This window comes from Cyprinodon variegatus, unplaced genomic scaffold (genome assembly GCF_000732505.1).
Source record: "Cyprinodon variegatus isolate N-32 unplaced genomic scaffold, C_variegatus-1.0 Scaffold796, whole genome shotgun sequence".
Classification (NCBI taxonomy): domain Eukaryota; kingdom Metazoa; phylum Chordata; class Actinopteri; order Cyprinodontiformes; family Cyprinodontidae; genus Cyprinodon; species Cyprinodon variegatus.
This window is the reverse complement of record NW_015151249.1, coordinates 231,853-244,154: the sequence shown is the minus strand read 5'-3', so window position 1 is coordinate 244,154 and position 12,302 is coordinate 231,853. Positions and strand designations below refer to the sequence as shown.

The following is a 12,302-nucleotide window of genomic DNA, read 5'->3' as shown; positions in this document are numbered from 1 at the left end:
GCACGGAAAGTGACTCTGACAGCGAAGAAGGGGAAATTAGCATGTCTGATTTAGCGCAGCTGTTTAATTCAGAAACAGAGGATGATGACTTTGATGAGTCTGATTAATAGTTTTGGTCCCGCTCTATTTTTAAATACGCAGTAGAGGTATTTAAACGTAGTAGAGGACATGTACCTGTATATAAATCCCACGCCCTATAGTCCGGTGCGCCTTATGTGTGTGTTAAATACCGTAATGGCACTCATAACCGAGACTGCGCCTTTTAGTACGCTGCGCCTTATGGTCGGGAAAATACGGTACGTCCTTTTTCCAAGTTATCAGATCAGAGCATGACCTTTGACCCGTTAAAATCAGGTGGCAGCGCCTAACCTGCTTTAAATTCAACGGCTTTGGGACCCACACATGACCTCTGCCCTACCAGACAGAGACAATCCCCCCCTCCCCCGTCCCTTTCTGTCCTTATGTCGCCCCCCTCCACTGTTTGCCGTGTCTCCAGCTGACCTGGGACCATTAAGCGGTCGGTGGAAGCCAGCAGCCGTCCAGACGGGCTTCCCACCAGCAGGTGCTGAAGTGGGCGTCTTTCAGGAGTGTGGGAAGTGCTGCAGGAACAGCTGTTTGCTCCTCACCCAGACGGAGGGTCACTTTGTTTAAACACTTAGCCCTTTCATTTGCCCTTCCAACCCCCCTCCTCCTTATCCAGCTAGCTAGGATGTTCTCATAGTATTCATGTGCTTGCTTTGAATTGAGCTGCAGTTTTATTATTTGCCGGTTTAACTGCAGCCTTGCTGTCATGTCCTCTCACATCAGCAGCTCTTGGTTGTTTGTATTTTTTTTTTATCATCATCAAATACCGAGAAGACGGCTTGGGCCCTAATGAAGCTAGGGAGGTATGGATTGGCCTCTGTGTTCACGCTGCGACACACTCATACCCGCACAAGTGTGAGACCCCCTCCCCCCACCACCCCCCGGTGGCTTCATTAATGCAGTCTCTGTCGGGGAAGCTGAGAAGTCGCCGCGCTCTCCCTCTCGTACGCTCCTCAGCAGAGGTAAACAGACATGAATGATGAGCTCCTCCGCTCCCTCTGGAGACCGTTTCCCTCACTGGCCCCTTTTTTTTTCTCTCCGCTTCCGGACAAACAAGTACAAGCCGTCCTTGAGTTAAAAACCGAGAGGGTGTTTTAGTGGACAAGAGCCTAATAAATGTCCCACTTTTGCTTTAGTTCTGCAAAGCAGAAATAAGTAAAAATGTCTTGAGTGTATTTACCCTTAATTTGAGCAGGTAAATAAGATGATTTGAGTATTTTTACTCTTAAGATTAGATAATGTGCACTTATAACAAGAAATACAATTGTGTTTTCTTATTTTAAATCTAAATTGTCTTGTTCAATTGGCAAAATGTCTCTTTTATCTCCTCAATTCAAGAACAAATGCATTTATTTTAAGAAAAAATGACTTATCTAGATTTAGATTTTTTCCAGTGTATATATAATTGTTTTTTTTTCCTATTTTAAATGTATATTGTCTCATTCCATTGGCAAAGTGTCTCAATTAGCACCTCAGTTCAAGAAAAAATGCACTTATTTTAGGAAAAATAATATATTTAGTAATAGCTCGATCACAGACTGAAGTCATCAGTTTGTTGCTCCTCTCATTCTCTCCTGCTTCCTCCACATAGAATAGATGCTCCCCTCCCCCTCCTCCAGCCTCTCCTCCATCTTTCCCCCCCACCCATACTCGTTCTGTCACCCAGGCTTTCATTTCATTTAAAGGGGAGGGGACGACATTTACTTCTTGGCAGAATGCCCGTTTCTGTGATGGCAGCAAGTCTTCATTATATGAAGTTCATCTTTTGTTATTTCTGCCCAGGCTCTGCTTGGCGGCGCGCAGCATCGCTGATCTTTGAGCCTCACTGATTGCGTTCGCATCGCCACAACGCCGCTTTCTTTAACACTCCAGATTTAAACCCAAATCAAGCTTCCGCTGATCAGAACGGCAGGCGTGGACGCCACGGGAAGCAGAAGAGGGATCCTTTGTTTTTCCTTTTTTTTTTTTTCCCACCGTTCATTTAGAGGTCATAATCAGAGACTGCCCTTCTAATTGCAACCTGAATGAACCCAGAAGCACATTATTCCACATGACTGCCAACGCTAGATGGAAATAATTGCCTTCTGCTCTTTGTTTTTTTTTTTTTTTTTTAAACCTTTAGTTCATTCAGGCTCTTTTAAATCTCTGTTTTGCAAAGAATTAGCAAGACCTAATTTGAGCTTGAATAAAAGACGCATGAAAACAGTTTTAGCTGGGTTTACATAAGATGATGAAAACGAAGAGCTTTGCAGGCCGTGTTTGCAGAGAATTGCTGCGTTGGCCGACATGCTAGCACGCCGTCTGCTCGTGCCCGCTTTCTTCATGGATCTGTGCAATCTCTCCAAGCAAGACGCTGGTGCACCTTACTCCGGGTATTTTTCCATTCTCCCTCTCTTCTCCAGATCCACTCCCCTTTTTTCTTCTTTTTGCTGCCACTGCAAACAGTCTCCTCATGATTCTTTCTCTTGCCTTTTGTAAAGTCTCTCTTCGAAGGTTTGTTATCTCAGATGGACGGATAAAAAAATGGCAGCCTGTCACGTAACCTATTTCTGTATCCTTAAGAAAACTTGAATGTGCAAATGAGGGAAGAGGAGACGCAGGGTGGGTGTGGGGTTGACTGAACCAAATACAGATTTCCTTTTGTGGCTGCGGCTGAGTGTTTTGGATACCATCCAACTCTGATAAAAATGACTCTTTGCTTCTTCGGAGCCAAGAAAAACTACTATAGATGGAGCAAAAATCATTGTGGCTTAATAAAAAAACTACACCAGCAGCTGTTTGGGTTCTTATTGGGTAACTCGGATGTTTTGAGTTTCTCTAAAATTGTTCCAGTCATTTAATGAGAATTAGTGCTGCAACTAATAATTATTTTGCAAGTTCGATTATTTTTTTTCCCACTAATCGATTAATAATCGGATAGCCAAGGGTTCCTGGAAGAATTCTTTTTTTTTTATGTAACCAGGTGAAACCAAAACTTTTCCCCTTAAGGAGTTATGCATAGAGCAGATTGACAGACGGAAAAATTGTTTTAATCTTCAATTCAATTCAGTTTATTTCTATAGCGCCAATTCACATCATGTCACATCAAGGCACTTTCCAGTTCACCAGATCATCCAGTCAAATTGAATCAAATTTTTTTTATCTAAGGAAATCAGCTGATTGCATCAACATATTCACTCTTCATCAATAAGTCGATGCAATGGTGTCACCAGTAGGGGTGGGTATTGCCAAAGAAGTCACGATTCGATTCGAATCACGATGCATCACGATACTTGAATTATTGCGATGCATTGCAATATTTTCTCCTCCATGTTTTATTTTTGAATGACTCTGCGCAGTACACCGAGGCCGGAAATGCTTGTGACACAAGGCAGCGTGCGTCAACACATCCGCAGCGACATCTACTGGACTGGAAGTTGTATTACACTTGTTTTTGGCTGATGTTCGCCAACCATTCATGCAATTTTATTTATTCATTTTTTTAAATTAATAATCGATACTTGCCGTCAAGAATCGATGCAGTAGATCACGAAAATTAGAATCACGATGCATCATCATGACGATTATTTTGCACACCCCTAGTCACCAGCCAGCGTGCCTGAAAAACAGGCCAAGCTCCAACATCTAGAAACAAAGGTGTTGATGGCAGCAGCACAGCTGATATTTCTCTCCAGGATGGAGTCACAGCCAAACAGGAACAGATGAAGCTACTATGAGAAAAAGCAGAGAGAGCAGAACGTTAGAGATTGAACTAACAGATTCTGCAGAGTGGGAGAATAGAGATAGAATGAACCAGAATGATGAAAAAGGGGTCCCTATGTCCTCCAGCAGTCTAAGCCTATAGCAGCAGAACTATAGAGATTTTACAACTAATCACTGTTTGAAACTGATATAAAACACCTTAATTAGAGCCTTTTAAATGAAGGCTCCAATCTTCCTTCAAGGTGTTACAGTTTCTACCTTCATTATTATTTCTTTGTTTAAACAGAACAGCGTTATTACCTTGGATCGTTTCCTGTTTTAGAAGATATATGTAAGCAGAATTGCATGTGTGGACCCAGCCCTATTGCTGCCGAGGGATAGGAGATAAGTATGCTGAGGATGGATTTTTGTCCTGAGCTACCTTTTTTATGGCGTGAATATCCTTTCCTGAAGCAACAAATCTTCCAGGATATCCTCACGTGTTTGCACATTTTTCTGATCTGATTGGATTGCTTTGACCTCTCTGCCTCTAATAGTCATTTTTAGTTGAATGGAAACTACTGAATTGGTCCTGCAGTCTTGATGGAAGCTTATGGAGAAGTGGAAATGTAATGTGGCTCGATTTATAATTCCTGCAAAGATCAGCCGACTGTATCAGAGAATGATGTTTATTGCTTTCTCCTTATCTTGGTAATATCGGTTGTTCTTTATACTTTAAACCCATCTTTATGCTTTCATCCCTTTATGGTTTATTTTAGTTTTGATTTTCTTGTATTTGCAGTCAGAATTAAATGATTGACAATAACATGGTCTGTTCAACCCCTAACCCCCCCAATGACACTGTATTTGCAGTTTACACTTGGACACTTTAAAATGTTGCACTGCTAAATTTATCTTTAATATACATTTTATTCTCTACTTCTTGTTTTTATATTGTAGCTAGTTTTTATAAATTATTTTTTTATATATTCGGATGTAACTGAGGCCGTGACGCTCAATTTCGTTTACCTCATCTAACACGTGATGTGAATGACAATAAAGTCTCTTGAATCTTGAATCTTGAATCTTGAATGATTGCTTTGGAATCTACTTTCATCGCATTAACATCAGGTTTAACCTCTTAGCCCTAATGTTTTGCTGTTTAGGATTTGATTTTTATTTTTTCCCCCATTTTTTTTCTCCCTTCTCCTCTTTGACCTTTTTGGTGGTGATATTTACATATTTTGTCCCACTTGGGTCCCTGCATCTGGCCTAGTGGTCCCTGTGTTTGCATACTGGATCAATAGTCCCTCTACTTTCCTCCACTAGCATTAATAAGATCATTGATTAGCTGCCTCCTAGTGATTGATTACCCTTTTACACCACTGACATAGTCTATTATTAGTTAACTCCAATCCGCATCTTATAGGATGCCTTTGTGCTTGTTGGCGATTACAAGCAAACAAAGAAAATGTTTTATACCCAAAACATGTAGTAAAAGAGAAAGCCAGTCTTAAGCAGGGTAGTGCTTATGCAGTTGGTGAAAAGGTTGGGAAAATGCGCTGTTTTAGGTTTTTATTCCATGTAGCTGGAGGAGGAGCGGCCCTAGCAGAGCGTAAGGAGTGATGGATGGGAAGCCGTCTAGGTTTCATTCCAGCAAACAAGCAGCGTTCCTCTTGGTCTTCTCTCCACAGGAACAGCCAGTAAACCACAGACTTAGACGGATAGGCCCCCCCCTGCTGGGTGTGAGAGGGCAGCAAGGAAACGGGAAGAAATTAGAGTAAAAAAAATTAAATAAATACTGCTCTCCTCATCATGGTCCACCATGGTTGTTGTTTTTCTTGCTGCTTCTGCGTAGCAAGATGCAAAATAGTGACATTTGTGGGGTATTAATGGTGTACAGGATAAATCTGGCCTGGATTTTTAGGACCACAGAGCTAAGTGGCCTGGGTCGCATTGGAAAAAATCGAATCTGAGTTGTTCAGACTGTCATAAAAAGATCAGATACAGGTCACATGGACAAAACCCATCTCCTTGAGGGGCAGTGGGCTGCTATTGTTTAGGCTTAAGGGTCTTGCTCAGGAATCCAGAGTGGAGGCTATGGGGATTGAACTCGTACTTGCAGCCTTCTCAGAGCACAAGCGCACTGCTCTAACCTCCTGGGCCAACACTCCCTCACATACTACAGTTCTCCCTAATTTTTATCTTTTTATTAGTAAACATTAATTTTTATCCTAGTTATCAAATTTCAGCTATGGGAATCTCAAAGGGCTTTAGCGCAGTGTCTCAATTCACAAGAACGTGAGTACGGACTCGTGTCGTCAATTGGAACAGAAACGTACTGATGACATCACCACACGCTCAGCTCGTCTGGAGCAGCATTTCACCTCTTGTTATTAATAGTCTCTAGATAATAATCAATTATTACTTTTTTCATTTAGTGGAAGAATAATGATGAACACAATCAGATAAACAAAAATCAAATGAACATTTTGCCAAATAAAACCAAAAATCGGCATCATAGGCAACGGTACCTCACACACGGCTACCCCGAGGGAGAGGGCTGCTGCAGACGGGCTAATGTCAGCCCTGGCTGCCGTTACCCTCGGAGCTCCGTGGGTTGCTGCGGTCCTCTCAATTTCAGAAAGTTTATTTTTTAATTGCGCATTAAATCGGCTCTGATGCATGCTGGGTAAAGAGGGAAGGGCCAGAACAACATCTGGGGACTTTGTCCATTCTCTGTCTTCTTGTTCTTGTGAATTGGAACAGTACTAGGGCTGAGGCTGATGATGTTTCACAAGCACATGATAGAGTTAGGGTTAGGGTTAACCCTAACCCTTAGGCTTGCAATCATAGCTGGAACTAGATTAATCTTCATAAGACTCAGGCTGTGTCCGAATGTCCGCCCTAATCGCTACATTCACGCCATTTATAATGAGTGTCCGAACATCTATTGGATGAAAACGTATTGCACTAGGATCATATTTCCCGTATTTCCCACAATGCAGCTTGAAAAGAAGTGATCATCCATGGTCACTAGATGAGCAGATATATCCCAGAATGCTTTGTGAGAGCTCTCCTCACGAAGCATCATGGGATTTGTTGTAGCGGCCTGCTGTCTGAGACAAATAACAAAGATGGCGCATGCAGCATACGGGGAGGCAGAGTCACATGACCGACACGGAGCGAAAACTAGTGGTCATATTTCCGAACGGTCAGTTAACTAAGTTCACTATAAAGTCCACTATATAGTCCCCGCTCTATATAGTGATTGAGGGATTTATGGGTTAGGGCAAACACAGCTTGACACTTCAAATCTCCTTTTTTTGAATTCACCACTTTTACATGTTCTCTTCCTTGTTAATTATAGACGGCTCTTATGATTAGTCTCAATCTTCCTTTCCCTTCTGTTTTTCCTTTAGACATATCCCTACTGAGCAGCTGTGGTACCCAGTATGCTAGGTCTCATTGGGGAGCCTCTGTACCTGTTGATGGACCTTCCAGTGGCAAGAGCTGGGACAAAGTGATAATTGACGGAAGTGATAAAGAAGCTTGGCCCTCCATTAATCGTGATATAGACTCTGGACAGCCAGCGATTCCAGAATGTTCCTTGGGCTCAGCTAGCTCTAAACTGGACACCAGCGCTGTCACTTCGAGTAGGAGTGGTCTTCTGAGTATGGCCGCAGGTGCTACTGGCCAGCAGGCCTACTATAACTCTCTAAAACCAAACAGTAACATGACGGGACCTGTGTCAGCCAGCACATTAGCGGCTAGTAGAGGCTGGGGCTCAGATGTCAAACAAGAGGCAATGAATGGTGGAAGAGTAGCAGCCCCCAGTAACTGGGGATCCTCTAATTATAACTTGAACCTCAACCCCAATGCCAACCCATCAGCTTGGCCTGTTCTGGGACATGAAGGTGGGGCCGGAGGTGTTAATGGCCCCAGCTCTTCCTCCCTACCAATGGGCATGAATGGGAATGCAGACAATGGTGGGGGGGGTTGGGGCAGCATGATAAGTGCTAATGACAATGATCAGCAGCACCTTTCAACCAACAAAAATCTATCTCTCAACATGGAGCCTGCTAACCTTAACACTGATGGACCAAACTACACTAAACAACAACCAGCTCAGGAGCCAATGAGCCCCATCCACGGTCTGACTGGCTGGGGTGGTCATTCACCCACTGAATCTTCCCAGCTCAGTGGGGACACGACAGGCAGCTCCGTGTGGGGTGGAGAAGAAAACAAGGTGACCGAGTCGCCCAAAGACTCAGGCTGGGACTCGTCTCCTGGAGGCCTTTCTGCCTGGGGCCGTCAAGGCAGCGGTGGTGGGAGTAGTGGCAGTGGAGGCTGGGGAGACTGGGGAAAATCCCCCGGGGCTGGTGAGGTATCCAAAGGCTGGGACTCAGGGGATGCTGGTACTCCTGTTCTAGGCCAAGAGCAGCCAATGAGCTCTTGGGGCAAACAACCAGGAACAGCTCCAGCCAGCGAGGATAGCGGTGGTAGCAGTGAAGGGCGATCCCGCCGCAGAGACAGATCCTCCAGTATGGATTTTGGCCCTCTGCTTCCCCGGCAGGACCTAGACCCCCGAGTGCTGAGTAACTCTGGTTGGGGCCAAACCCCCGTCAGACAGCACACTGTATGGGAGATGGAAGAAGCCAATTCTGATGACGGAAAGAGCAATAGCAGCTCAGACACCATGGGATCCTCCAGCTCCAATGGTGGACCATCATCAACCAACGGGGGTGCTATCAACCCAAATGTTGGGACCAGCCAGAGGCCTGGATCTGGAGGAAAAAGAGACAATGAAGGTTCCTCCTCCTCTGGTTGGGGGGCTCCTCCACCGCAGCCAATCCAAACCGGATCAGGTTGGGGGGAACCTCAACCTTCTGTAGCCAAAGCCCCAAACGGCTCAGCCTGTGGCTGGGGAGACCCTCCACCCGCCGGTGGTTCAAGAAATGAGGTCACATCATCCTGGGGTTCGGATAAGTCCTCTAACTGGGACGATGGTATGATGAAGAACAAGTCAAGCAACTGGGGAGAAGGCCCCAAAACCCCCCATGGCTGGGGCAACAATAATGGGGGATCCAATGGGGACTGGGGAGCGCCAGACATCAAGAAAAATGGTTCCTCCTGCAACATGTGGGACGGAGAAGAAGGAAATAGGGAAACCAGCGGATGGAATGAAAGCCCAAGAGGAGAAAACAGAGGAGGCGGGAACTGGGGGAAATCCACTCCTCCTGTGAGCAGCGGTAACTGGGGAGAGAGCCAACGTTCCAGTGGCCCAGTGCAGGGAAGCTGGAGCTCCTCCAAGCCCCAGGAAAGCAGCAGCAGTGGCAGCAGTACTGGCAGTGGAGGATGTATCAGCATTGGTTCCTGGGGTGGTCCTGGCTCTGTGAAACAAACCAATTCTGGCTGGGGAAACGCTGGCAAACCGGAGCCGGGCATGGAGCCCACCGGTTGGGAAGAGCCCTCTCCTCCCTCCGTCCGCCGGAAGATGGAGATCGACGACGGAACGTCAACCTGGGGCGATCCCAACACCTATAGCAAGACAGTCAACATGTGGGATCGCAACAATCCCAACAATAACCCCAACCACAGCGGCCCACCGCCCAGCAAGAACGGTGCAATAACTATGATCAATAATAACAACAATCATTCTCACCACATGCACCACCATTCCCTCAACGGCCAACCCCCAAGTCGCATGCTGCACCAAGGAAACAACAATGGGTCACCAAATGGCGCTGCCTCGCATCCAGCTGGGGGGCCGCAGGGTAGACCACCACTCGCCAATCCAGGTAAGCAAAACCCCTGACAGTTCAAAACCGCCATTTAGACGATCCTAGAAACTGATAAACTTAAGAAAAACCCATCAACTTTTATTTTCATGAGATTGATATGGGTATTCACCATTTGATTGTTTCTTAACATGTGATTATCCCAAATTTAAATGTCATCTTTGAGGCAAAATTTTCGATGTGTGGATGAGGCAGATATCTGACATCAGATATCTATAATTAGAAAGGTGATTTCTTAGTTAGGTAACCATTTCCAATAAATGTGTGCAATGAAAAGACAAAGTAGACAGAGATTTGATTTCAAATGCTTTCATACCCCTGTTAGTTTAGTACTGCAGGGTGTTGGTTTTATTTACAATAAGTAAAGTATTGCAAACAATAAAGCCTCTTTTCCACTGAAAATACCAGGTTAGTGCATGTTTTTTAAATATGGATCGACCCGCTCACAATCGGCATTCGGCTCCCCCTACCACTGGCTAAATACGCTGGTCTAACCCCTCGCTGGCAGCTGCGTATCTGGTGACATCATCACAGTGGGTTAGCATTGATTATGTAACCAGTGCGACAGAAATTCGGAAAGTAAACAATGGAGAGCAGCATGGAAAGAAGCCAGGGCGTAGTCCGTGTTCTTTATTGTTTCTCTCTAATATCTGTCTGAATCCCTTCCACCAAAGCTGCTCCATGTTTATCCAATTTAAACAGAGTTGTTTCTGCTTGTTAGATCAGAAGCGACTGGCACAACGTGTTGACGTCCGTATGTTGCGCCCGATAGTATCACGTAATTAGTGGGTCAGCCTGGCTGTGGTGTTCCCACAACATGCCGATCAGGGCCCAGGAGATTTCAATGCGGGTCGTTTGCCGAGTCGTTAGACCCGGTGTTGTCGGAAAATTTTGATTTCTCATCTTTCGTGTACTGATTTCATTGTTTACTCACTATAAAAGTTTTCCATCAGTCACCTGCAAGGCCACACATTGCCTGAGTGATGGGTGTTTGTAGACATAATAATTTTCCCCACTACACCTGGGTAGACACACGTCAGTAAGCTGTTCCCACTGCCACTAAAAGCTGATTGTTCCCAGGTTTAAACTGCTTTTTCAACCAGTGGGAAAAGGGTAAAAGTGAATTATTTACTTTAGTATCAAAATGTAATGATGCAACATGTCTGATCACTGTTTTTTTTGTTTGTATTTTTACTTTTCTTCTACTTTTCTCATTTAATTTTTTTCTCTCCCAGGTTGGGGAGAGCTCCCCAGTGTCCAGCCCAAGTCGGAGCAAGCATGGGGAGAGCCAGCAGCTCCGACTTCAGCTGTTGACAATGGTACATCTGCTTGGGGTAAACCCCCAGGTGGGCTTGGAGGATGGGGAGACGGTGGCCATGAGCCATCTGGCCCGTATGTCCGGTCGAATGGACCCACAGGTCCTGCACCTTGCAAGTCAGGTAACCTATATGCACCAAACTTTTGTTTCCGGCTTTAGTTATATATTCCAACATGGATGCATATGTTACCTGGGCAATAAGTGGAAATGCAGCCGCCAAGATGACACGGTGTCTGTCTGCATGTGCTTTATTTACCTCAGGGAGTTTACATTTCAGTCAGAAGGCGTCTGTTGTTGTTCCTAGAGTGGAATGCTTGCTAAGATTAAAGCAATTCCACGCACCAGTAGGTTGTGGTTGTTTTTACTGTGGGTTTGAACTGTTTGAAATGATTGGAAAGGGGGTTTCTGGGAATGTTGGAAAGAGCAACAGTGCCACCTAGTGATCAGGTCAAGAACTGCCCACTGTTCCTCCTGCTGATAGAATTTGTTTCTTTAATATTAGAACTGTTAAAAAATAGGGAAAAAAAAACATGTCCTTTGTTACTATAACTTCTTTATATGTGCTATAAATTATTAGGCCCCAAACCTATGCAAGATGGCTGGGGAAATGGAGAGGAAATGAGCATGTCTACCAGCCAGTGGGACACTGAAGATGGGGACGTATGGAACAGTCCAGCGTCACAGGACAGCAGCTCCTCCTGTAACTCCTGGGGCAACGGACTCAAAAAGTGTCCAAGCAAGGTCAGAGAACAACCTCAAAAACATGCCTTTGTTTACTCTGTATGTCTTAACGATGGTGGAAACGGATTGACGGCTATTTCTCTGCTGTTTCACAGGGGAAAATCGGCAGCAAGCAAGATGAGACTTGGATCATGAACCGCCTCATTAAACAGCTGACTGACATGGGCTTTCCGGTAGGAATATAGAGTTAAAGACAAACAAACACGAACAAATTCACAGAGAATGATGGAAAAAGACAAGATTGGGCTAATCAGATGAAAAAAATACTCTAAGATTTATCTTATTTATTGATTTTTAGTTATGCTCTGAATAAATAGGAAGGGGGAAAGACAGATTTGTGTTTATTTCAGCATCCAATTAAATTTAGTTTATTTCTATAGCGCCAATTCACAACACCTCAACGCACTTTACAGTTCACCAGATCATTGATTGAAAGTTTTTTATCTAAGGAAAACCAGTTGATTGCATCGAATCATTGACTCGAAGGCAATCCCTCACACTAAACAACCATCTACCGAAGCCGACTGTGGTTGAAAGAGACAGAAGCATAGATACAAAAAGCAACTGTAAAAGGCGGCCCCGTCCAGGAAACACACAGCCGGGCAGACGAGCTCCGAGCCAGCTCCCATGTCAGAGGATGAAGAGAGCACATCCAGTTAGTCACAGTCAGAGAAACA

General features: G+C 44.7%; 1 protein-coding gene across 1 annotated transcript in view; it reads left to right on the top strand.

Annotated features, from left to right (window-relative positions):
• LOC107098640 (trinucleotide repeat-containing gene 6C protein-like) overlaps positions 1-12,302 on the top strand; it is a 51,437-nt gene that overhangs the window by 18,399 nt on the left and 20,736 nt on the right. The window contains exons 3-6 of the mRNA XM_015396414.1: positions 7,188-9,566; positions 10,802-11,005; positions 11,462-11,625; positions 11,721-11,798. Coding sequence (XP_015251900.1) covers positions 7,188-9,566; positions 10,802-11,005; positions 11,462-11,625; positions 11,721-11,798 — 2,825 coding nt within the window. The remainder of the gene's footprint in view (positions 1-7,187; positions 9,567-10,801; positions 11,006-11,461; positions 11,626-11,720; positions 11,799-12,302) is intronic.